Source organism: Anolis carolinensis, unplaced genomic scaffold (genome assembly GCF_035594765.1).
Source record: "Anolis carolinensis isolate JA03-04 unplaced genomic scaffold, rAnoCar3.1.pri scaffold_9, whole genome shotgun sequence".
In the NCBI taxonomy this organism is placed as follows: domain Eukaryota; kingdom Metazoa; phylum Chordata; class Lepidosauria; order Squamata; family Dactyloidae; genus Anolis; species Anolis carolinensis.
The window spans coordinates 25380650-25408606 of NW_026943820.1; the positions used below are offsets into that span (position 1 = coordinate 25380650).

A 27957-nucleotide genomic window follows, 5' to 3' on the forward strand; every position below is an offset into this window, starting at 1 on the left:
TGCCGGAGGAGGAGGAGGAGGCGGCCGTTGTTGTGTTGAGGAAGGGCTGAGGCGGAGTCTCCCGTTACTGCGCGATGTGCTGAGGCGATGGTGCCGCCGTCCTCCCCGCTCCTGGCCCTCCTCGTTCTCCTCCTGCTCCCCGGCGACCAAGGCCTCTCCCGGGGGCGCCTGAGGGGCGGAAGAAGGGCCCCAGGGCCCCCCGTCGTCTTGGGTAAGGGCCGCTTCCCGCGCTCGTGTTGATTTGCGTGCGGGAGGCCCGTGGAGTGGGCATTGCATGTGGGAATTGAGTGTTCGTGTGCCTTTAAGGGTGAAGTGGTGTGTATTATGGTGCAGGCGTGTGTATGTCTCTGGCTGGAGCTGCACGGCCAAAGAATATTATTTAATATAATATAATATTAAATAATATTAATAATATTATTTTGTAATACAATATAAGAATATTTTTAATATAATACAATATTAAATAATATTAATAATATTATTTTGTAATACAATATAATAATGTTAATTACAGTAGAGTCTCGCTTATCCAACGTAAACGGGCCGACAAAACATTGGATAAGCGAATACGTTAGATAATAAGGAGAGATTAAGGAAAAGCCTATTAAACATCAAATTAGGTTATGATTTTACAAATTAAGCACCAAAACATCATGTTATACAACAAATTTGACAGAAAAAGTAGTTCAATACGAAGTAATGCTGTGTAGTAATTACTGTATTTACAAATTTAGCACCAAAATATCATGATATATTGAAAACATTGTCTACGAAAATGCATTGGATAATCCAGAATGTTGGATAAGCGAGTGTTGGATAAGTGAGACTCTACTGTATATATCTTCATATATATATATATATATATATATATATATATATATATAAAAGGATAATGGTGTCACTCCACTGGGCAAAACAACAAGACTAAAGGCCCCCCAACCTAGAAAATTGACAACACAACCCCTCATCCACGTCTCTAAATTCTTACGCTCAACAAAGGATCCCCCCCCCCCAAACAGGGAAACACCCACTCTTTGAAGGTCCAAACCCATTCGGTACTCATCACTCTTTCATCTCAAAACACAAAATAAAGAGCAACACTCTGAAAACAAAGGAATTCCACCCAGGAAACAATCAGGGCCACCTAACACATCCCAACAAAGGATTCCCCCCCTTCAAGACATGGAACCACCTAAAAAAAGCCACAGCAATGCGTGGCCGGGCACAGCTAGTTATATATAAAAGGGTAATGACATTTTGGCCTAGGACAAAACAAACAAAACTACACATCCCAGAAACACTAAACTTGGCAGCACAACCCCTCATCCATGCCTCTAAGTTCATACAACAAAAAGAAAAGAAAAATAAAGTCCTAATTAGAGGGAGAGGAATAATTGTTTTTATCCAATTGGTGTCAGTTAGAAGGCTAAGCTCCGCTCACTTGGTTTCCTAGCAACCCACTCAGCCCAGGGGACAGTCAGAGTTAGGCCTCACTTAGGCCTCTTCCACACTGCCTATAAAATACAGATTATCAGATTTTAACTGGATTATATGGCAGTGTAGACTCAAGGCCCTTCCACACAGCTATATAACCCATTTATAATCGACTTAATGTCAGGGGAAAACCTTTACCCTATACCTTAACTACCACCAATTCCTCAATACAGTAGAGTCTCACTTATCCAAGCTAAACGGGCTGGCAGAAGCTTGGATAAGCGAATATCTTGGATAATAAGGAGGGGTTAAGGAAATGCCTATTAGTTCAATATGGAGTAATGCTATGTAGTAATTACTGTATTTACGAATTTAGCCCCAAAATATCACGATGTATTGAAAACATTGACTACAAAAATGCGTTGGATAATCCAGAACGATGGATAAGCGAATGTTGGATAAGTGAGATTCTACTGTATATGGTAGTGTGGAAGGGGCCCGTGGCTGGGTCATAGTCAAAGAAAATCCTAATTATCTGCTTTGAATTGGATTATATGTCACTGTACACTCATATAATCCAGTTTTCAAAAGACCTGGGTTATTGGCTTTGATTTTCTGGATTATATGGTAGTGTGGGTGTTGTGTATGTATGTGGGGAGCTTGTGTATGTATCTACCAACTGCAAAAGGCCACCCTACTGGGATCTGCGCGCATCATCCGAAAATACATCACACAGTCCTAGACACTTGGGAAATGTTCGACTTGTGATGTCTATAATAATAATAATAATAATAATGGAACCAGAGTGCTGTTAGAAAGTGGAATCGGTTGAAAAGTGGAACTCAGGTTATTTTTTACTTTCAGGTGCATTCTGCTTGTAGAAAAATATAAAATAACACCCTCTAGGCAGGAAGAACAGATGAAGGAGTGGACCCTTCATTAAATTAATGGCACGTCTCTCTAATTTGTAAGCTTCACAAGGCAGGAGACGCCTGTATCTTGTCATTGCTTATTTCTCAAGGTTGAAATCCCTGCTAAAACCATTGTGAGGTAACGGTTGAATTTTCCCGGAAGCTCTTCAGAAGGAATTAGGGGATAGAACCTTGACAATCAAATCTCCAGAGTGCCGCTGCCATTCAGTACTGTGAAGTGTTCTTGTATGCAAACGGGCAAAACTAGGGTGCATTCTTTGCCCCTGTCTGCTCTTTTGTTCTAATTCTTGCATTTGCAAGGAAAACCCCAGTTATAAATCTGGATAGCTGCTGCCAGTCAGTGCTAGTACTGAGCTTGAGAGCTCAGTGTCTGACTCAGTGCGAAGCAACTTCTTATGTTTTTGTAACAACAAAAAATCCCATAGCATAGTAAACACTGACACATTTATTTTGACAGAACCTTTAGTGAACCTGAGTCTCCACTTTGTGAGCCAAGGGCAATGGCATTTTGTTGGGAGAGTCAGCAAATACCTAGGCTGAAGTACTCAAGGATGCCTTGCTTTTGTGCATTTCATTGTTGTGGAAGATTGTTCCAAAGTAAACTCTAGGTTACTTTTGGACAGTGCTTCTCAACCTTTGGTCTTGCCGATGTTTGGGCCGGCCAGTGTGGCCAGTGCTCGGGCATTATGGGAGCTTATGTGCAAAACATGGTGAAGACCAAAGGTTGGGAATCATTCGAGTGACTTTTTTTGTGTGTCACAGCTCAGCAGATCTGTGGTGTGGGCCAGTCTGTCTTGTTAGAGGTTGGATGATCTCTTGTGTGTATATATATTTCTTGTGCATACGTGTGTGTACATAGTAAGGTATTTTACATTTAAAAGTAGGATCCATTAGACTTGAATGCACACAGTGTATAAGTTGACCTCATGTATAATTGGAGTGCAGGTTTTTGGGCAAAAAAATATGGATAGGTTGAGGGTCATTCCATAAAGAGGGAAAAACACCAGTGGACACTGCTCCCACTAAGGCATTCAAAAGTGGAGAGTAGAGAAGATCATGCTTCTTGTATGTTCTCTTAGGATGGAATAAGCACCTATCTTCCACCATAATACTTAGAGAAAGGATGCTTGCCTTTTTTTTTTTTTAGTAAGAGTTAAGGTACAGTATTTACAGTGATCCATGAATATATTGATCTAGTTTTTAGGGGGTTGATTTTTGACTAAAATTTTTACACATATGCATGAGTATATAGAATATTTAGAGTTCTAAAAATTCTATTGCATAGAGAACATTGGCATACAAATGTCAGAATGATGCCTCAACATTTTTGGTGGTGGTGGTGGGGATCTTCAGTTCTTGCTATTTATAGTAAAGGGTATGTATCAATAATCTGCCCAATGAGAAAAACACATTCCTAGATCTAAAAGAATGAGTTGTAGTCTAGTAAAGCTTTTGCTATCAGTGTGGTAAGCTTTAGTCTGAGTCTAAACTTGAGCCTGTTGCAGCTAGCAGCTATACATCCCAATAAGTTCCTCTTAATAGCATGCTTGTAATTTCTTGGAAGGTATTAGTTTGTGTGCAAACTTTAGTCAGTTTTCCAAAAATGAAGGCTTTAGAACTGGAAATAAGTGGATGGAGATTTATGAAATCACTAAGAATATATTCACACATAGGCTCCCCGCCTATGGAACACCCTCCCCATTGAAGTCAGGCAGGCTCCCTCCCTCCTATCCTTTCGTAGGAAGGTTAAAACCTGGTTCTGGGGCCAGGCTTTTGAATAATAATTGGCAGCGTTAATTATTATCATGTACGCTGGAACTCAATCGACAGACCCAGTTTTTTGAACTGAACATGCCTACCTGTATTTTATAATGTGATTTATGAATACTGATGTAAGTTAATAATTTTTAACTGATTTATATTGCACTGTATAATTTTTATATATGCGTTTTATTCTAAGCCGCCCTGAGTCCCCTGTTGGGTGAGAAGGGCGGGATATAAATATTGTAATTAATAAATAAATAAATTAAAAACCCAGGTTTTGCAGTAAATGAGTGATTTTTAGAAACACATCACCAAGTAGAGATAGTGGCTTATACTCTGTAATCCACTCAGGAAACTGAAATAGTCATTCATAATGAAAAAGGATATAGTGGACATTGATCATGATTTGTTCTCCAGCTTTGTTTAATTCATAACAGATGTCTCCGAGAGACTTTTGAATGTTAGACTAGGGCTTTAGGAGACAATGGTTTGAACCTGCGCTTGGCTATGGATGGTTTTGGGCAAGTCACATCCTCCCAGCCTCAGTGGAAGACAATGGCAAATCCTCTAATGACAAATTCTGCTACGAAACCCCTGCAATAGGGTGGTCTTAGGGTTGTCACAATTGAGAAATAACTGGGAGAACATAATTAACCTTGCTGTTATACCCATTACGTTCAACACCTATGGCCCACTTTGCACTGACATATTAAGAGGAGAATTCAAGGTTGAATCTGTCTGTAAAATTAGGGAAATAGAAATTGGTTTTAAAAAAGGAAATTGGTTCAGTAGTCAAAGAAATTGTGATGTAGATTGGCTTGTGTGATTAATTTTTTGATGCTCCGCTGAAAAAGGACAGTCAGCACCTGTGATAGTTGCGGCACAGAGGAATATTCAGGCAGTGTAATGATACACACCCATTCTGCAATATCATTATATGGTTTGGAATATATTCATTAACTGCTTGTAAAATTTGCCTGTAGGCAATGGCATTGCTTTATTATGGACTAGATGCTTCAGCATGCAAATGAACTGGAATCAGTTTCAGTTGATGTATGTCATTATTTCAGCAATCTTAAAGCATTTAAAAATCATATAGTCATACAGTGAAGCCAAGATCCTTACATTCCAAAGAATTTTTAGTTTGGGGCCAAAATGCAGTCATCATCGTCAACAACCAGGCCTTCAAGAGACAGACGTTTAACAACCTGGGTGTCACAGCAGCATACATAGGCCTGCCTCATGTGTGTTTAGTGTGTTGCTTCTTCTAGTGGAAGACAAAGGAGGACTCTCCCAGTAGATCTCAATGTTTTGGGAGGTATAAACTGAAAGGGGATTCTCGTAATTAGGGCATTCAGTGCCAACTTGAATTCTGAATGAAAGACGTTTTAGAATACTGATTTTAAAGCCTCTTTAAAAGACTCCCATCACAGGAAAATCTATGGTGCCCCCAACAGTCAGTACAAAATCTGGCCAGCAGTATTAAAAAAAACTCTAAAATCAGGACAGTTAATAAAGAACAACACTCAGAAAACAGGGAAATTGCAGACAGGAAACAAAATGGATGGGGAATAAATTTCGAATGACAACATGGAAGATATCCTGATGAGAATGAGCCTTATGATAACTTATATTAAAAGGAAACAATATATCAACTATGAATATTTGATATGACTAATTACTAACATGCCTTTGGCTTGTCTGTCTGGGTGATTTAAAGGGGTGAGTCTTCCCCATCAGATGCAATTGAACAGTATGTATTTCATTTTAATCTATATTGCTTAGGATGAATGGTTGCTTTTGAATAATGCAAAATGCAAATGTTGGGTGCAGTTTATCAATTGCACTAAGGTATTGGAGGGAGGGGCAGAGGAGTAGGGCTTTGCCTTTGTGGAAGGAAAAGTTGAAGACAAGAGAATTCCAGAATGTCTCCTGGAATTAGGATAGTACAAATGATTCCTGAGGTCTGAGAAATACATATGAGAGAATAAATTATCAGGGCCCTTCCAGGTGTCTATATAGATAGAGAAGTGAGAAGTTGCATGCAGTTTTCTGGAATTGGAAATTAGCAACAGAGGCTGGTTTGTGGTTCTCCTAGATCCTGAGACTGAGAAGAAGGATTTACTAGGTGAGGTTTAAATAGCTTTTTTAAAAGCAAGGGAATATCTGAGTAGGATTACTTGGGCATAGGACTGGGTGAGGATAGACAGTCTTGCAAGGGGTGGAGTCCCTAGGATGTATTTCCAAACTGAAAGGTGGAGAGTCAGTGGGAAAGAGCCAACCTACAGAAGGAAAGATGTGGAACCAGATAATCTGAGCAAAAGCTTGAAATAATATGTTTGTGTGGGAGGGGGAATAGGATGGATTCCAGTTGAATTGGGTACCATCTGGTAACAGTGGTGGAAGAAGCTGGAAAAAGGGAGAATGGAGGAAATTGGATTATTATGGGATGTAGTGAGTTGGGTGAGTTATAATCAGTTTCTCTTCATGCCTTTGGTTTTCTCCAGATTAGCAGAGACATGGTTCCAGAATGCTTGATCTGGAAATCTATACTAAGATATTAATTTTTCTGAGTCTGAGAAAGATCTATTACTCTGCTGTCTTGTTTAGAGTGGTAATAAAAGATAAATTGGTGTGATGTTCTCATCTTTGTGTTTAGTATAAATGTTATTGTTCAAGAAGAGACATTTAGGCTGTGTTATGTCCATGAATTCCTCCCAACTTGGTTACAACTGTCCCAAACTAGAATATTTTCAGGTTATGGTTTTTCGAAGTGTATCAAACTATATTTAATATGGGTTGCTGTGAATTTTCCGGGCTGTACGGTCATGTTCCAGAAGCATTATCTCCTGACGTTTTGTCTACATCTATGATAGGCATCCTCAGAGGTTGTGAGGTCCACCAGGCAAGTGGGATTTATATATCTGTGGAATGTCCAGGGTGGGAGAAAGAACTCTTGTCTGCTTGAGGCAAATGTGAATGTTGCAGTTGGCCAGCTTTGTCAATCGTTTGTTGGGAGAAGAAGCCAGGCTTTGAACCTGCCAGACTATTCAGTGCTAATCAAGGTGGCCAATGGCAACAGTCACACTTAGCTCAAACAGACAAGAGTTCTTTCTCCCACCCTGGACAATAGATATATAAACCCCACTTGCCTAGTTTCCAACAGACCTCACAACCTCTGAGGAACCTCTGCCATAGATGTGGGTGAAACATCAGGAGAGAATGCTTCTGAAACATGGCCATACAGCCCGAAGAACTCACAGCAACCGAGTGATTCCGGCCATGAAAACATTTGACAACATATTTTTAATATGATGTTGCAAACTTGTTTTCCCAGAGGGAGAAATGCTTCTGAAGTTTCTATGCCAGAATCTATAGTGTTTCAATGTTGCTAGAATATAAATTTTGCATCCCTTTTAAACTGAAACATGATGTCACTTAATAGCAATTCTCACTTTTTAAGAAGTGTAATAGAATAGCTTAATTACAATGTATTAACTATGAAAGTATACATGGTGTACTTTAGAGGAAAAGCAAATAAATTGCCTCCTTGTAATGTTTGGGTGAAAAGCATAAGTTAACTTTTGCTTTGTCATTGGGAACCAGGCTGTTAACTTAGACTACCGTTGGCATTCCGTATCCACTGATTCTGTATCGTCCTCCAAATTTTTCTCCCCAAAAAACCCCTTGATACCAAGGGTTCACTGCACATGTCTGTTTTTAAAGAAAGATATTGGATTAGGTGGTTTGCTAGCAGAATTAAAATTAGATAAAACTATTAAACGTTTGTGAATTGGCTAGGTTGTGAGACAGATATTCTGTACTTGGATGTCTCTTTATAAATACAAGCTCTTAACCCAGCTCTCCCTTCTTATTGTTTTGCCTCTGTAGAAAACAAACATGCTTTGCTATTTATTTCACTGCAGAGATACTGCTGATCCCATATCAGGTTACACCCACATGAGAAGTAAATGTTATTAAATAAGTCATGTGCTGCACAGATGCTCCCTGTGTGGCTTTAATTCAGTAGCTAATCAATCCATTATGACTACACAGAGGCAGGTTTTATGAATGTTTCTTGTTTATATGATAGTTTGAAATATCTCATTCTCACCCTGGGAAGGCACAGTCCAGGAAAAACAAATGGCAAAGATATATTGATGAGCTCAAATGTCCAATTCCATGACAAATAAAGATATGGATTTTAGAAAAGAAAGGTGCTGATCTTGGGTAATCAAGGGGTTGACTGTCAACAAATTCACTTACTTGTAAGCTTCTATTTCTGTGCAGGAGCGGCAGACTCTCAGCTTCATGTGACTCATACAAACATTTTGGGCTTATCTCACTGGCAAAGGAAGCCACCTATCTTTGAGCACACACAATGAATTTAATGATTATCTGGATTGGGAAACAGCCAGTGGGATTTACCCAACATTTTCCATTCCCGGGAGATTATTTGAACAAGGTCACAGAGAGGTGGCTGTTTCTAAGTTACATTTTGATACATTTCTGAGAAAGAGTTTATATACATTTCATATATAAGAAATGCATACAGTACACAGCTGAAAGATGCAAGTTACACAAAATCATAAAGTAGATGCAATTTATTAAAGGGCTAGATATAAATAATAATTTTATTTTTATACCCCGCCACCATCTCTCCAGAGGGACTCGGGGCGGCTCACAAATATAAAACCAGCATACAGAATATCAAATACCAAAAACACACAAAGAAGATTAAAAGGCATAAAATAAAATCATAGTCATTATAAAACACATGATAAACACAGCAATAAAATCATACAATGGACTGGACAAATAGAGTTTAAGAGGTTTACCACTGCTGCTGGTTTGGACTAGATCTTCAGATGCTTTGAATTTGTGTAAGTCCAGAAAGAGTCTTTTTTTAAAAAAAGGAAAAATAATATATTTATTTCTGAGCCGTAGGTGAACAATAAATCTCTTTTTGGAGGGGATAGCATGGTTCAGTAAAATACTTACAACTAAAATGTAGAGCTCTCCATATCCATTACAAATAAATTTGAGTTCTAGGGTATATATTTTGAATGACTGCTGAAGAATCTTCCTTTCCACATTTGCGGGTGTGACTTCTGTAGATTTTATTAATATGTTCTCTCTAGTAATCTTGAGATCTTCTACCAGGATCACACTAGTGATTCCTTGAGATAACACTTCTATAGAAACCTATGGGTCCTCTTGGGTGATTCTGTGATCAGCTTCGTAGTTTTCCCACTTTTGTGGGAATCCTGTGCCACCAACTCTTGCGAATGTGGAGGGTCTACTGTACTATCATGTCTTAAGCTGAACATATAGTTATTTATTATTATTTGTTTACAGTATTTATATTCCGCCCTTCTAACCCTGAAGGGGACTCAGGGCGGTTTACAATGAACACATATATGGCAAACATTCAATGCCAACAGACAAACAACATTCAGTTTTAGACAGACACAGAGGCATTTTTTTAAACATCTTTCCAGCTTCACGATTCCGGCCACAGGGGGAGCTGTTGCTTCACCGTCCATTGGTGGCTGTTCTTCCTCTTCTTTTCCTCGTGAGCAGTTTTATGGTGTTGTAGATTAGTTAAATTAGCCTCCCGCATAAAGCGTCCCTAAATTTTCCCTACTTGACAGATGCAACTGTCTTTCGGGGCTGCTAGGTCAACAGCAAGCCGGGGCTATTTTTTTTTTATGGTCGGAGGCTTAACCCGACCCGGGCTTCGAACTCATGACCTCTCGGTCAGTAGTGATTTATAGCAGCTGGTTACTAGCCAGCTGCGCCACAGCCCGGCCCTCATTACCAACTCATAGCTTCTGGTTCTCAACCTGCTGCTTAATTGTGAGTTGGTGTTAGTTTTTTCTGTTGCTGTGAGTAACAGAATAGTTCTGTCTGGTCATAAGCTTTGTTTGAAGCCATATGGAAAGGTTTTTTTAAGATATTAAATTATTACTGTCTTTTTTGTTTAAAAGATGCATTGTATACAAAGTTTACAAAGTGGCTGGGATTCTAAGGTGTGTTTCCCTGCCCTTTATGTTGAGTTTTTGTCACATCTGCTTCCATAATGGGGAACAGCTCTTCAGTTTTTTTCTTCCCACTTGTGTGAATTTATTGCTCAAAGCAGAGATGTAAAGAGAAGTAACAAAAAGAAGATGCAAATGGATTTGCATTTACTTCATTTACCCGTGATTCACAGAAAGCTACCTACTTACCATTAGCCAAAAACAGTTCATAGCACTGGTGGAGAACAGTGTGGCCCTTTGGATTGTGTGAAATTGCAACTCTAACATTCCTCTTCCCTGCTTATGCTGACTAGGACTGATGAAGGTGCAGCTCAACAACATCTGGAAGGGTGCACTTTGCCTACTCTGTCATAAATTGACTTAAAAGCTAAGAGAGGCTATCATTAGAAGCAGGAAGACTATCACATGATGTGCAGATTCCCCCAAAGATCACATGCCTAACACTGCTGCAGATATCTCTTTGCCAAACTGGAATCTACTTTTGCATAGGGGAATTAAGTCCTGGCATAAAATGTTGAATAATGAGGAAATTGCCATGGTTCCTGGAAAAACGGAACCATTGATGACATCTTCTTTTACTTCCCCTTTCTCCAGTTTTGTTAGCTTGGGGCTGAATAAGATAGGGCAGGGTAAAAATTGAACCATGGATTTAATTGTTTTAAAGGTGAGGAAAGCAAGTATATTAAGGGAATGCTGACCTCTCATCTTCAAAGTCTCCCATCTAGTCACATTCCTCCGTCTATCCACTTGTTACTGGCATTTCTTCTCAATAGAGAAATACCACTTGATGAACCAACCTGGACACAGCATATTATTTGAGAACACAGAAATGCTGGACCACTCTCACAACCACCATGTCAGACTATACAGAGAAGCCAATGAAATCCACAAGCATGTGGACAATTTCAACAGAAAGGAGGAAACCATGAAAATGAACAAAATCTGGCTACCAGTATTAACCCCCCCCCCTCTAAAATCAGTAAATAAAGAACAACACTCAGAAGACCGGAATTTCAGAAAAGAAACAATCAGGGCCGGTTAACACCTCCCAACAAAGGATTCCCCCAGGCAGGAAGCAGCCATGCTTTGAAGCTGCCAGACTATTCAATGGTAATCAAGGTGGCCAATGGCAACATTCATACTTGCTTCCAACAGACATGAGTTCTTTCTCCCACCCTGGACATTCCACAGATACAGTAGGGTCTCACTTATCCAAGACTCGCTTATCCAAGGTTCTGGATTATCCAATGCATTTTTGTAGTCATGATATTTTGGTGCTAAATTCGTAAATATAGTAATTACAACATAACATTACTGCGTATTGAACTACTTTTTCTGTCAAATTTGTTGTATAACATGATGTTTTGGTGCTTAATTTGTAAAATCATATCCTAATTTGATGTTTAATAGGCTTTTCCTTAATCTCTCCTTATTATCCAAGATATTTGCTTATCCAAGGTTCTGCCGGCCTGTTTACCTTGGATAAGTGAGACTCTACTGTATATAAATCCCTCTTGTCTATTTTCCAATGCCTCACAACCTCTCAGGATGTCTGCCATAGATGTGGGCAAAACGTCAGGAGAGAATGCTTCTGGAATATGGCCATACAGCACAGAAAATTCACAGCAACCCTGTAATTGTAGAGTTGGGTTGGAGATAAGAATTCCCATTCTGACTTAACACAGAGATCTACTAATCTACCCCCAACTATCTCCCTGTAGAGAAATCTAGCATATCCTTATAAGGGTTTAGCAAAGTCATGGGTTTTACCAAGAACTCTGCCAGCTTTTCCTTTAAAATGCAGCTCTAAATGCCTGACATTCAACAGCACAGAAATAACCTAATGAGCCCATCAAAAACCTCATGACGTAAAACATCACTTGCCTAACTGCATTTAAGAATGAACTAACAAAATTAAAGGGAAAGCAATAAAGATCAACTTCACAATGAAGCTGTTCTCAACAAATCACTGTGCCAGTGTCATCAGAAGAGGAGAAAACAGAATACTAAGAGGATTATAGCTTTTCTAAGCTGAAACGGTTAATTAACTTAACAATGGTTTCATGGTTGTAAGGACTCTTTAAAGCTACTTCCATAGTAGTATTAAATGAAATTTAATTCATTTACGAAATTCACTGAAAAAAATGTGTATAAAAAGACTTTCAGATTCTGAATGTGAGGTGTATTTGAAGCATAAATAAATTCCATATTTAGACTTGGTCCCGTCCAAGATATCTCATTAGGTGTGTGTTTGCAGATGCAGGTAGGCCAAAATTGGGAAAAATGCCAATCCAAAACACTTCTGGTTCCAAGCATTTTCGATAAGAGATTCTAACCTGTAGCATTAATTTAGAATACAGCTGTGAAGCTGGGAATTCTGCAACATTGAATAAAATACTATTAATACTTTTCCCCTATAAACATAAAAGAAATTAATAAATGAATCTGAGCATAAGGCGAGGGAATGCGATTTCATTATGTGGTTTGGTTCTGTCCAATTTTCCAACTTCAGTGTGCTTCCTTTTCATCAGCAGAGGAATGGCATACAGGTATCCCTCATTTGACAAAGTGTCTGACAAGAAGTTCCTTTTTACAAAAGCGTTTTATACGAACCTATCTTGCCTTTTCCTTCTTGCCTTCTGGAAGGTTTTTTTTTTGTTGCAATATTTGCAATGAGAGAATAGTAAGGACGATATCAGGTTGCAGCAGAGTTTGCACCAAACTAGTAAATAAAACCTAAGCTGGGGAAGGGTGGGATTCTGCTGTAGTCAGTTCCATTATTGCTGTATGTGCCTTCTTATAACAATTTGTAGCACTTTCTGTTCCTGGTTTGAAAGTGTTATTTCCTGTTTAATTGTGTGGCACTTACTTTGAAAGTATTGGTTCTATTCCAGAAACTTGGTTTTTGTAGCTGCTACAAACTATGTTGAATTAGTCGAGACTCGATGAGATATTCATTGAAAAACTATGGCAAAATGTGCTACAGGATGTCCCTCAAAAATACAGTTTTTGTAGTTCAACTTTTTCCGTGTTTTTATAATAGAACCAATTAAGAAATGCAGTTATAACAGAGAAACAAAAATCGTGTTATACGTTGTAATAGGCAAGGTGAATAGGAGCTGACCTTGTGGGAATGGTGGGTTCTTGGTCTCCTTTAGGGTTTGTATCCAGGATTATGTCGTGTGTCCTTGCTCTTACATCTGTAGGCACATTGCTTAACATTTCTGGGTAAATACCAGCTGATTGATCAGGTCACTCAAGAGTAATGTTCATTCCATTTCTCTGTGAGCTCAGATAACTTGGAGCATGAAATGGGGAAACGCCCTCCAGATACTGTCACATTGCAACTTTAGTTCCACTGGCTGCGATTCTACTCCTATTGATACCACAGATAGCCTGGTGAGGAGGAATGCTTTAGTAAAAAAGAAAAAAGTGGATTTGCTGTAATCTTCACCTCTCTCGCTATCATTACAGTGCCAGGAGATTTGGGTAATCAGCTAGAAGCAAAGTTGAACAAGCCTTCGGTCGTGCACTACCTCTGCTCCAAGAAGACGGACAGCTACTTCACCATATGGCTGAACTTGGAACTGCTGCTTCCGGTCATCATTGACTGCTGGATCGATAATATCAGGTGGGGTTGTAGCATTGTTACAACAATTCAATCTGAAATTGGAAAAAAATATGATTCTCACATCTGAATCACAAGCTTAAAAAAATCAAACATCAGAAATGAGAGTAGCACAATTTAAATGAATTTTTATGCTGATTTTAAATTTGTCTTTATTTTCTTCCATCATGTTAACTTTTTAAAATATGACAAATGATACTATTGTAAAGTTGGCACATTTCACATATTTGTGTAACACAAGCAAACAGGTATATTTCATCATATATAATTTTCTGAATTCAGATCTGTGTTTATTTTTTTCTCTATCACGTGTAGTTTTTGCAATGAGGTTAACCGAAAAACTAATGCATTTACGCACTGATATCAATAGAATCTAATTAGCCACAAGCCAACAAGTATTTTTCATCGGATATAATTTTAAGTCATTCTTACAGAGTTTTTTGCACTGAATTCAGATCTGTGTTTATTTTTTCTCTATCAATGAGGTTAGTTGAATAATTAATACATCAAATTAATATCGGTATGTAAATGCATTAATTATTCAATCAACCTCAGTGCAAAAACTACACATTCAATCCTAATCAAGCTGGCCAATTGCAACATTCACACTTGCCTCCAACACACAACAGTTATTTCTCCCATCTTGGACATTCCACAGATATATAAACCCCATTTGCCTAGTTTCCAACAGACTTCAAACCTCTGAAGATGCCTGCCACAGATGTGGGCGAAACATCAGAAGATAATGCTTCTGGAGCATGGTCATATAGCCCAAAAGACTCACAGCAAGCCAATATTCTGGCCATGAAGGCCAGCGACAAGACATACTGTAGGTATGTTTTTAATGGTGATACAACATAAATACACCCTTGTCTTGTTCCTTCTTTCTAGGCTTGTATACAATAAAACTAGTGGTGCCACTGGACCACCAGATGGGGTTGACATCAAAGTCCCTGGATTTGGACACACTTTCCCCTTGGAATTCCTCGACCCTAGTAAAAGAAGTGTTGGTATGTATTTTTTTAAATCAGAACAATATCCTATATAAATGTGCTAAAGCATAATAATCCCTTCGTTCAAAGATTTTTGAACACAAAACTACTGCTTATAGTTTGCATGTATTCTGGAAGAGTATGTTGTCCTTCAAGGAGAAAAGAAACATGTCTTCATGTTTTGCTTATTTCAATTTGATGGAAAGAGGTTCTGGCATTAAACAAGAAGAAGATGTAGGGGGTGAGCTGCTGTTTACTATGTGTAGGGAAGAGAAGAGGTTGGGCTCTCCAAGTTTTCTTTGAAACGCTAATGCTAGCAGCGATCATACAGTTTCTTCTATGTGAAATTAGTGCAGTTAATATTAGAAAGCGTTGACATTTGAGTTATAAAAGAATTGTTCCCCCTCCCACTGAACAAATGTGTAGTGTTATTTCCATTTGTGTCTTGACTGCTTAAAATAACCCATCTACAAGTACATTGCCTTTTCTCTTCTGCAAATGCATTATCCTGAGACGTCTACGAATGAGGAAGTGCAGTATCAAATATCTGGTGTGAAAATTTGGTGTAGGGGTAGTCCTTCTAAATAAAAAAAGTCTGAATTGGAAGAATTACGCAGTACCATTCCTGCAGGGACAAAGCACCTGTATAATAGACTTGTGCACGGATCCATTTTAGCTGTTTTCCTTCGGCTTGTTCGGCTTTTCCAGATGGCTGCCTTGTTTTTTTCACCCGAAACGACCCATGTGACTACTGGGCGTGGCTTCTTCCTTTCTATTTGGGAGTACGCAGCACATGTTTCCTTAACCCTGTTCCTCAAACCCAGACTCCCTTGAAAGGAAGAAAGAAAAGGAGCCCAGGAATGGAAAGGGGGTCTTGTAAGTTCCCCATTGCCACCAATTGGCCGAATCTTCCCGGATCTTTCATCTGCCTAGCCAAAAACAGTTTTTTAAATTGGCCAATTTTCAATTTCAAATTGAAATTGGCAAATGTTCAACAGTGAGTTTAGAATAGTAATGCATGTCCCAATCCTCTTTATTACTATTTACATTAATGCATCCAGACGGAGATGTAGAAAATAAACGATGAAGAATTGTTGTATAGCAAGATACACATCTAGCCTTATGCTGGTTTCACACACAGCGCACTGTAACAGCTCCAGGATGAATATGGAAATTAGCATTAAATTATATTCATTTATCTCAGACAGAGCAGAAAATAAACTTCATTTCAAAGTGTTTAGTTAGCAGTGTGTGTAATGGACATTGCATCCGTTATGGACCATGTTTCAAGCTTCTCAACCTCCTATATTGTATTGCTCTGTTCATTGGCAACAAAAGGAAAAAATCCTGATTTTTAAGATTGAATTTTTTTTTTCGTGTCAGGAGCAACCGGAGTTGCTTCTGTAGTGAGAGAATTGGCCATCTGCAAGGACGTTGCCCAGGGGACGCCCGGATGTTTTTGATGTTTTACCATCCTTGTGGGAGGCTTCTCTCATGTCCCCGCATGGAGCTGGAGCTGATAGAGGGAGCTCATCCGCGCACTGCCCGGGTGGGATTTGAACCTGGCAGCTTTCAAGTCAGCAACCTTCAAGTCACGAGGCTTTTATCCCCTTGGCCACCGGAGGCTCCACTTTAAGAAAAAAAAATTAAGATTGAATGGAATTGTATGAAAGGTGTATGAATAGGGCCTAACTGGACTGAAATCACAATTCTAAAATATTGAGGCCTGGAAAACAACTACACTCAGGAACTGTAATTGAAGTTGATGACAACTGTGACAATGATTAATAGTTGACATTTCTGAGTTGATGAACTTTTGTGAAAAACAACATGTTTACATTATCAGAGACAAAAGCTTTTTTAAGTTAAAGAAATGTTTACAAGATTCCTTACATTAAGAAGGAAGTCAACACAAGGCTTCTTATGTTTACCAACACCAATTAAGAAGAATCAACATCTGTCCAGGCACTGAGATGGAATCAACACATTTCAGGCTGGAAAAACATCTATCTATTTACAACTTTGGAACAACATCAGCAAGAAATATTGCTATATAAGAGACCTAATATTCCAACATTGTGACAGACAGCTGAGCTGTTTACCTTCCATGCTCTGCCCCTTGGGAAGGGGAGAGATGATACACATTGGGAGTGTCAGATCGGCACTGGAACTCAATCTGGTTACTTGCCTCCTTATGGGAAGAAAAACGATTGTGATTTTGAAGTCATGATACATATGTTGCATGGAATCAGGTTCTGCTGTAGGGAAAACGGATCTAATCCTTGGCATTGTTCTTAGGGAAGGGATGTGTTTTGGCATTTTAAAAGTTATGGAAGTATTGGAAAAGTGACAGATTTGCAAGGAAGCAGTCTGGCCTAAGAGGTGTTCTTCTCCAGGAGATGACGGAAGAAAAATTGTGATGTATAAATGATGATGAGCGATTGTTTATATTTGTAAGTGAATGCTGAGTAGAGGTGGAATCTCCTTTCTTTGTTAGCCAATGTAACTGTCGGTTGTTTGTGAATTCAATGTAGTTACATAGAATCTGTATGGCCAATGTTGTTGTTTATGTAAAAGTGTAAAAGTTCTGATACTCTTTCTCTTACTGGAAAATTGCAACAAAAAGAACCTATGCTTTAAAGTTACTGAAAAGTTATTCATAAAAGAGACTACTAATTTAACTGCTTAATATTTCTGGTATTCAATTTCTTCTTTATAGGAACCTACTTCTATACCATGGTGCAGCATTTGGTTGACCTGGGCTATCAGCGGGATGAAGATATTAGAGGTGCTCCATATGATTGGCGGAAGGCACCAAGTAAATAAAACTTCTTTATGGGGATTAGGGTTTTATCACAGGATGAATCAAAGAGCTAGTTTAAAAGGCCTGACTTGAACTGGCTTGTTCAAACCTACTTAACTACAAGCAGGGCTACATACCATCTAGACTTAGCAGTTTGATCCCTTGGTTTGAAATAGAGATTCAATTACTGTTTTTTTAAATGCTTCAACTCCTTGTGAGTAAACTGTATGTCTTCCTTTGATAGGATTTTTTAAAGAAACTCTCTGCATGTAAACATGTGTTCTTATTACTGCAAAACAGGGCCTTTTCTATTGTATTACTCATTGTTCAATGTGTTGTTAAAGGCTTTCATGTCTGGAATCATGGTTTTGCTGTGGGTTTTCCAGGCTGTATGGCCATGTTCCAGAAGCATTCCCTCCTGATGTTTCACCCACATCTATGGCAGGTATCCTCTGAAGTTCTGAGGACCTTAAAACCTATGAGGATGCCTGCCATAGATGTGGGTGAAACATCAGGAGAGAATGCTTCTGGAACATGGCCATACAGCCCTGAAAACTTACAGCAACCCAATACTCACTGTTCTCTGCTGAGAAATTCACTTAAATAATTACAAGCCTTTCACGTGAGAATGGAGCTGCTTACACAATTCTTTTGTAGATAGACTTTTGTGGTCAGTAGGCTGTGCTCTTTATTGTGTTCTTAAGGCTTCTCTGTTGTATGCTTTTTGCCATGATTTTAAGAGCTGTGAACTGCCACGAAAGCTTACTTCTTGGTTAAAAAAGGAGCAATAGAAGTTTTAAAATAGAAAGATCCCTCTGTCTGGATGGATTAACATCATGCTTTTTATAAACCTTCAATTTTTTTTCCATAAAATGCGATCTCCTTTTTAGTTTTTGGTAGGAGAAATCAGAAAACATGCTTCTCATCCAATCTGCCTGCTTCTTAAAATAGGTTTTAGCTCTGAAATAATTCTGTATTCCACATAGAAGCCTCTCACTCCTTGAAGCTTCCTGCCCTCAGTTGCCAAAGCTGAAACCAAGTTTAGGACATGGCATTCTCGAAAAGAACTTTACAAACACTCCAGCTGGCTTCAGCCCCTGATGCAATGGAGTGTCACCTGATAATTCCACAGTTTCAGGCTGCTGACCTTTATGCTTCATTGAGCCTAGATGTTACAACATGCCCGTTTTCTACCATAGCACTCTGTCTGAATTCGGAGCTACAGATGTTGAAAAAGGAGTGGCTTTAGAATATAGTAACTTGATTATAGCTTGGATTGAATGCTTTTTCATGGGGTCACTTATGGCATTTTTAGTGCCTGATCATCAGATGTGAATGAGCTCATTTCCCCCCACACAGTATATCTGTGTTAGATTATATCACAGTCTGAAAAACCAGCAGTAGCTGGATTTCTGTTAGCAACATACACCGGTCCAAGCCCAGTTTATGCCCTTGTCTGTTTATTTGAGATCAACGCAAATAGAGGGCACATGCATGTTGACATATGTAAATGCATATGAGCCAAAGTTTCCAAAAGTGGTGGGATGGATGATTTCCATGTTGGAATTTCAACATGATGGGAAAAATAAAAGCTGTCACTTAAAACATGTTACCATTCAAATATATCAATATCATGTCCTTATTTGGGTAGTTTATAATGTGTGAAATCACACTGAGATAACCCCCTTAGTGATTTGGGTTGCTGTGAATTTTCCGGGCTATATGGCCATGTTCCAAAAGCATTCTCTCCTGACGTTTCGTCCACATCCATGGCAGGCATCCTCAGAGGTTGTGAGGTCTGTTGGAAACTAGGCAAGTGGGGTTTCTCTATCCGTGGAATATCCAGGGTGGGGAAAAGAACTCTTGTCTTTTGAGGCAAGCGTGGATGTTGCAATTAGCCACCTTGATTAGCATTGAATAGCCTTGCAGCTTCAAAGCTTGGCTGCGCCCTGCAGGTAGGGGGGAATCCTTTGTTGGGAGGTGTTAACTGGCCCTGATTGTTTCATTCCTGGAATTCCCTTGTCTTCTGAGTGTTGTTCTTTATTTACTTCCTGATTCTACTTACTTTATTTTCTTTACTGTCCACTCTAACAACCACCATGTCAGAGTACATAGAGAAGCCACTGAAATCTACAAGCATGCGGACAATTTTAACAGAAAGGAGGAAACCATGAAAATGAACAAAATCTGGCTACCAGTATTTAAAAACTAAAATCAGGACAGTAAATAAAGAGCAGGACTCATAAACAGGTGACTTCCAGACAGGAAACAATCAGGGCCAGCTAACATGTCCCAACAAAGGGTTCCCTCCAGGCAGGAAGCAGCCAGGCTTTGAAGCTGGAAAGCTATTCAATGCTAATCAAGCTGGCCAATGGCAACATTCACTCTTGCCTTAGGCAGACAAGAATTCTTTCTGCCACCCTGGACATTATTCCACATGTATATAAACCCACTTGCCTGGCTTCCAACAGACCTCATAACCTCTGAGGATGCCTGCCATAGATGCAGGCGAAACGTCAGGAGAGAATGCTTCTGAAACATGGCCATACAGCCTGGAAAACTTACAGCAACCGAGTGATTCCTGACATGAAAGCCTTCAACAACACATTGAGTGATGGCATTTTGTGACAAGGTGGACTCTTTAATTCTTTAACAGTAAACTAGAAATTGAGATGTGGAGTGAATGAAGTCATTTAGTTAATTGCATAAATAATTTGTTTTTTTTTTAATACTTTCAGACGAGAATCAATACTACTTTGTGGCACTCCGCAAGCTGATAGAGATCATGTATGAAGAGTACGGCGAGCCAGTGGTTTTAATTGCTCACAGCATGGGAAATATGTACACCCTTTACTTCCTTAAGCACCAGCCTCAGGACTGGAAAGACAAATACATCAGAGACTTTGTGTCACTGGGCGCTCCGTGGGGTGGAGTGGCTAAAACGCTCCGAGTGCTGGCGTCAGGTAGGTGTGTCTGGACAATCAGAGGGTAAACAGGTGTTCCTGTGATGCAGCCTGGTCACAATTGTTAGCACCATGTGCGGCTCCATCTCCCTGGAAACACCCATGTTGGCAACTCAGCAAAATACAACAAATTCAACAAGCAGCAATACTTTTAGTGGGCCAAAGCATAAAATGCACTATGCTTTCAAAAGTTACTTGCCTTCTTCATTCAAAAAAGATGTTAAATATCATACAAGAGAAAAAATGTGACACCTAAATGCTTTTCTAGATATAACAGGACAGAGACTCTTGGAAGAATTTGGTGCTCTCTGCCTAAGAAAGGAGAAGTTAGTTTTGTGCAGGACAAACTGACTGGATCTCAATGGAATCTTTTTTTCTGTTATTTTTTCCCCCTGTGTCAGGAGCAACTTGAGTCGCTTCTGGAGTGAGAGAATTGGCCGTCTGCAAGGACGTTGCCCAGGGGACGCCCGGATGTTTTTGATGTTTTTACCATCCTTGTGGGAGGCTTCTCTCATGTCCCCGCGTGGAGCTGGAGCTGATAGAGGGAGCTCATCCACACTCTCCCCAGGTGGGATTCGAACCTGGCAGCCTTCAGGTCAGCAACCCAACCTTCAAGTCACGAGGCTTTAGTCCACTACGCCATCAGGGGCTCCTTCTGTTGTTAATGAAATTGATATTTATCACCTACCATTTATTGCCTTTTGTTTCTATTTTTTTGTGTCAAGTAGGAAAACACCCCTGCTGCCATTGAAATCCCCCAGTATCATTTCAAGTGACAACAGAGTAACATCTCAGACTGAACGCAGGCATTGTTGCATTTTTTCTTTTGTAAGACTTTAGTATCTTTGCCTGAAGAAGAAAGCAGTGAAGCTTTGAAAGTCTGCATACTTAAAAGTTGGCTTGACAAAAGTATTGCTGCTTGTGGATTTTGAAATTTGTTGTATAGAGGCTCACGATTTACAGCCCTACCATTTTACTTTCGGTATTACCTTACAGTCTGCTGTGGCCTTCAGTTTCTTACAACTTTTAGCATCTATATTTTTTTTTGCTAAAAACATAGTTTTCTACTTATTTATAATGAATCCTGATATGTCACCATATCTTTGAATTGTATCCAATACTTTTTAAATACTTTGTAATGGGATAGTTAGGATACAGACTATCATCTGCATAAATTTTTATTTTTAATTCTTAGCCTCTGATCTTTAAACCAGACATGTCTTTCTCTTATTCTTACGTTTAAGATTTCTAGTCCCATAATAAATAATAGTGGGGACAGAGGGCAGCCTTGTCTTGTCCCTTTCTGTATGTCAATGTAGTCTGATAGTTGGACATTTATTTTTAACCTTGCCCTTTGATTAGTGTATATACCACCTACTGCCCTTTTGAATTGGTGGCCTACTTCAGATTTTTCTAGCACTTTTTCCAAATAAACGCAGCTGACATGATCAAAGGCTTTTTCTGCATCAATAAAGAATATTTGAGTATTTTTCTGCTACTTCCAGGGTGTTCAATATCAATCTGATGTTTTGGTTTCCTTGTCTTCATAGAAGAAACCCCACCTGATCTTTATGTATTATCTTTGCCAGTGCTTGCTTAATTTTATTTGCCAATATAGTGGCGAATATTTTGTAATCACAGTTCAGCAATTATATTGGTCTATAATTTTTATTAAGTCTTTATTCTGTTTAGGCACTAAAACAATTATGGATTTCTTCCAGGATTCTGGAAGTTTCCCCTTTTTCAAGACCCGAATTCATCACTGACACCAATGGTGTCTGTCTAAGTCAACTTTCATTGCTTCTGATTTTTTTTTTTTACATTTGTCTCCTCTACATACTGCGAGATTGTCTCAATCTCCCCCTGAGTTCTTTTGTATAAGTTTCTATAGTATTCTTCTAATAGTTTTTGTGTCCGTTGAGAATTGGTGACCATTTCGCCTTTATTTTTTATACTAGTTATCATTTGTTTTTTCCTTTGCGTCTTTTACTTGCCATGCTTGTAATTTCCCTGGTTTGTTTGTGTTTTTGAAAAAGTTGTATTTGTTATACATAATTTTCCGCTTTATTTCACTAGCAATTAGCAGTTCATATTGTTGGTGCATTTTTTAAATTCGCCTTATAATCTCATCTTTGTTCCTTTTTCTTTTTCTATTTCTAATTCCTTTATCCTGATTTTTGCCATCATTTTTTTTTTTTGCACCCTCTAACTAACACTTTTCTGGCCTCCCAAACTGTTTCCTCTTTAATGTCATTTTTAGCATTGTCCTTTAAGTAATTCTTAACTCCCATTCTAATTTTTTCCCTATGTGACTTGATTTTCAAGATATAATCATTCATTCTCCAGGCTCTGTTTCTTTTGTATCCCACTCTCAATTTCATTAATATCGGATTATGGTTGGCTAATACTATAGGTAATAATTTGATCTTCCCTGGATCCATTAACAATTAAATTGGGAAATAAATGTAGTGAGGTAATAACCGATACAGCTACCCTGTTTCCCCTAAAATAAGACATCCCCAGAAAATAAGACCTAGTAGAGGTTTTGCTGAATTGCTAAATATAAGGCCTCCCCCGAAAGTAAGACCTAGAAAAGTTTTTGTTTGGAAGCATGCCCATTGAACAGAACACCAGAGCATGCAGGATTGGTAAATGTACATACCATAGAGTGTTGTACATGGAAATATTGGTAGTAACAAGAAATTCTTGATAGGATTCACAGTTTGTCTGGTTATGCTGGTTTGTGATGACAACTATTGTACAGTATATAATAAATGCTCATTTTTTTTTGTTCAACAATAAATGTGAATTCTTCTTCATGGAAAAATAAGACATCCCCTGAAAATAAGACCTAGTGCATCTTTGGGAGCAAAAATTAATATAAGACACTGTCTTATTTTCGGGGAAATACGGTATTATGGTTTTCTGTGGATGAACATATGATAGATGGCATATGTTCTGTTCCTCAAAAACTAGAGCTGAATGAGGGAAACTGTTGTCGTTTTTGGAATCAGCTGTATAACCAGAAACAAATCTAACATTTGAAGCATAAAAATGTGTGTTGTCCAATGCATTGAAGAGCTAAATACTTTAATACACTTCCAACAGGTGACAACAACCGGATCCCGGTGATCAGCTCCCTTAAGATCAGAGACCAGCAGCGTTCTGCCGTTTCTACCAACTGGTTGCTTCCTTACAACTACACATGGCCTGCAGACAAGATCCTTGTCAGCACACCAACTGCTAACTATACTCTCCGAGATTACCACAAGTTCTATACTGACATTGGTTTTGAGGACGGCTGGCGCATGAGAGAAGAAACTGAGTCCTTGGTCTATGAGATGCCACCTCCGGGGGTGCGTATCCATTGCCTCTACGGCACTGGCGTGGACACCCCGGACTCCTTCTTCTATGACGGCTTCCCAGACAAGGAGCCTAAAATCTTCTACAGCGATGGGGATGGGACGGTGAACCTGCAGAGTGCCTTACAGTGCCACAGGTGGGTGGGTCGGCAGAAGCAGGAAGTCAGGCTCCAGGAGCTGCCGGGAAGCGAACACATTGAGATGCTCTATGATCCTCAGACCATTTCCTATGTGGAAAAGGTTCTCTTTGGCTCCTGATGCATTGCAGAACTTTTCTTTTCTATGACATTTGAGGGTCTCTTTAAGAGGAAGAGGGGAAAGGCGAACGTCTGGTTGTTTTGGACCCATATTGAAAAACCGGCTTGTTGGGACTGGCTGGGAATCTGTGTTGATGTCAGTTAGGGATCACTCATCTCTGATTAGTGCTCATAACACTGTAGTGTCCTACACTGAAGAGGCTCAGTCCAGCTGTATTTCGGCACCTCTAGTGCAATGCCCACTGTACATATAGTTGAATGTATCAGGGAGGACTTTCTGTACGTACAGAGCGGCAGAGAGAAAAGAGACAATGTTAGGACTGCACAGGGCTCCTTGAATGGTCCTAAATGGTGGATCGTTGCTCCCGGTAGGGAAGCTGCCATTAAATGAGCACAGACATGATTAAATATTACAAAGCTTGTTGCCATCCAGTCAGGCAGGCATTGCTCTTGGAGGAGATGAACATTTGTGTCCTGATAGGGTCTTTACATCACTAAGCTGAAAGTGTATGTTTGGTCCTTTTACTTGAGTAAAGTGGAGGCGAAGAAGTAGAAATCTCTAGGATTTTCATAAATGCATATTGGACACTGATTTGGCTGCGGTCCTAAAGATTCATTTTATAAACGCTTTCTGGAAGGAAGTGGATTTTCAGTGTTGTTGAGGGACCTTGGCTGCTGTTTGAATGCTTGTGTGACTATTTATTCAGAAAGACCAAGGCTGCTTTACGAAATGTTCTGGGTTCAATGTGTCGTTCTTTCCTGTCTAGAGTGACAACTTGATAGCATTTGCAGGCTGCCAGCTGCACTGTTTTTGTTACCGGGGTGGGTTTCCTAAACTCTTGGCAGTTACTAGGATACAATATCTTGTAGGGAGAGTCCATTTTTCTTGTACTATTACCCCCCTTCTGTATTTAACTGACTTCATTTCCTAGGAAGGGGAGGACAGTTCTGTAGAGCACAGTGACAGGTTACGGAGCTGCCCTTGACCCTGGAAAATAAAATTATTATTATTAAGTGCTGTGATGTGGAGCGGCAATTACCCCAAGCAAACCCATTAGAACAGGCATGGGCAAACTTCGGCCCTCCGGGTGTTTTGGACTTCAACTCCCACAATTCCTAACAGCCAGTAGGCTGTTAGGAATTGTGGGAGTTGGAGTCCAAAACACCCGGAGGGCCGAAGTTTGCCCATGCCTGCATTAGAGTTAACACATCTTGCTTGTAGTGCCCCACAAAAGGCCTTGTGGCTGAGTGATATTTTTAAAAAGACCAGCAAATGAATGTCCAGTAGTTGCCTGGCACAAGTAACCTCGATGCCTTGATGCTACTGAGTTTGGGTCGGAATCTGCATTGAAACCCTGAAAGCACAAAACCAGGGAAGTTATACGCAGGGATGTGTATAATAGGGAACCTCTCTTGAGATTTGTGCCAAAAGAAATCTCAAACTGAAAACAGCAATGCCCCGGAGAGGTAAAAGTTCTGAGTGAGCCGAACTGACCCCAATCTCCAGTGAGCAAACCGAGAGGGGAAAAAAGATTTCTTGAACCAGACTTTTAAACAGATTATAAGATTAAGCAGATTCTTCAGTGATGGGTCATGGCACAAAAGCTGATTTCTCTGTTACCACTCCTGTGCACCACTTGCTTTAATAAATATCCAAATCATAATGATGTTACATTGCAAAAAAAAAATTTAGCACAATGTCAATCCTCCCAATAAATATTTTAGTATGAATTTTTAGAGACATTCATAATACTCATTTCCCTGTTTTTTCAATAATGCTGGAACCAGTTGAAGTATCAAACCACTTGACAGATTCGGCTATGACATTTTTGCCTTATTTCCACCAGATATCTTTTAACAGTTTGCAGTTGGATTTGACTTGTCAGCAGAAAAGGGCTTTTTGGTGTGACTTGCAGGTATTGTGGTGTTCAGAGATTGTGATGCAAATGCAACCTGCCAAACCAGCCCCGTTACTAATTAAACTTCTAAACTTGGCTGTAAATTTGATTGCATCTTGTACACTGAGATATTTTCCATCCTGACCTGATTTTGTCCTATAGCTTTAAAGCACCATGATACTTACTGTCTTCAAAGGATGTAGAAAGAACAAGAGTCCTTTTCCATGCAGAGCTTGGAACGTTTGCACTTGCTGAAATGGTTTGTGTTGTGGCAGAAAACTGACTAAAATCTATTACTGGGAAACAAGTGGGAAACTATTGAGTGACTTGCTGCTTTCTTTATCATGTGCCATCAATAGGTTTGGCACTTGTATAGGTAATATAAGCAAAACAATAGGTAACTGATTTTGGGGAGCTTCTAATCTAAATTACAACAGAAAGAAGGGAGTGAAACAGATTTGTTCTGTCACTTAGGCTTGGCTTCAGTTGTAGATGGAGAGGCTTAGCCCTGAAAAGCAAGTCAGGTTTGTGGGCATTCACCTTATTCCACTATAACGGAGAACTGGCACCTGCTGCTTTGATTTCTCTAGTCTTTTTCCAATGTGCCAAGTGTATCTCCATTCCCACTTGTGCAGATGTCCATCTTGCTCACTCTTGTTTATTCCCATTTACCTGACAGTGTTTGCTCCAGGTAGCAGCAGTTGAATTCAGTATGACTAGGCCGGCAGTGTTAGGTGTTTCCTTGGTGCTTTTGTGGATTAAGTGACTGTTCTTTCTCCTCTTGGTGCTGTGTAGTGACATTATACTTGTTCCAGTGATAACCGTAATGTCGCTAAAACATCATTTTTGGCTGGATTTTTCTTCTTTCCGACAACTTGACAACTCTAAATATGTGTAGCATGACGGAACAAGTCAAAGTGAGTGATATCTACATCTTAATATTGTGAATGATGGTCACTCCCAAATCCGAACGGCAGTGTACCGGACGCTTTGAGGTTTTTCAAACTTTCTGTCAGTCTTGGCCAGAATCCCACAAGTTGAACTATCATCATGAAACTTGCTTTCTGCAAACAGCAGCCTTTCTCAAACAACTCCAGGCCCATATTGCTTTTATGATATAGCCTGGGAATCAATTCTTCAGAAAAATTAAACGAAAGAGTGATTCAAGATCTCTTTGGATCCTGAAGGCTGCTGTTGACCTGAATTTATGAAGGAAGCATTTTCTAGCAGCTTGTGTCTTCATAGTATCCTTTGGAGCTGTTAGAAATCAGTTGTTTTCAAATGCAAATGACTTTCTTCCTAGAATTTTTTTAAAACTCAAATACTTTATGCGGACCAAATGTACTTAACTCCTGATACGAGATAGAAAGAGCTGGATAGGACTTCAGCCTTGTGTATGTGTGTGCGAAGTTACGAATGCTGCTGCAAAGTGTCAGGGTCACTGTGTGATTCTGTTAAAAAAAGGGTAGGCTTCCCCACTGAGCAATAAGTGCAAAGGAGTTTTTAGGCCAAAGTTGCGAATTCCTGCCATTTAAGCTACTTTGTGGAGTCCATAGTGTTTGAGCTCTTCAGATATTCAGGGACGAAGCAACTACTTTGCTGTTCTCTGCTTGACAGTATTTTGTATGGAACACTGCCCAACAAGGCCTGTTGTTTTTATACACATCTTTTATCTGTGTTCTGTAGAATGTTTTTGCCTATCTGATTGTCATACTTTGATAACACAATAAAGTTGATCAAATGCTTCAGGTTTTCTTGTGTTCCTAGAGTGGAGTTTCTGTGCTGTGGATTGTTATTATGTGCCTTCAAGATCCGGCTGACGTGATCTGTACCAGCTAAGGCTTTGGCTGCCCTGCACCAGGCTCGTTTTCATGAATCTGGCA

At 39.5% G+C, this 27957-nt stretch overlaps 1 protein-coding gene across 1 annotated transcript; it reads left to right on the forward strand.

Annotated features, from left to right (window-relative positions):
• pla2g15 (phospholipase A2 group XV) lies at positions 1-27822 on the forward strand. The gene is made up of 6 exons (XM_008113947.3): positions 1-211; positions 13646-13802; positions 14691-14809; positions 17511-17609; positions 20333-20557; positions 23666-27822. The coding sequence occupies exons 1-6, from the start codon at positions 88-90 to the stop codon at positions 24175-24177; spliced, it is 1236 nt and encodes a 411-aa protein (XP_008112154.1). The 5' UTR covers positions 1-87; the 3' UTR covers positions 24178-27822.
• The last annotated feature ends 135 nt before the right edge of the window (positions 27823-27957 follow it).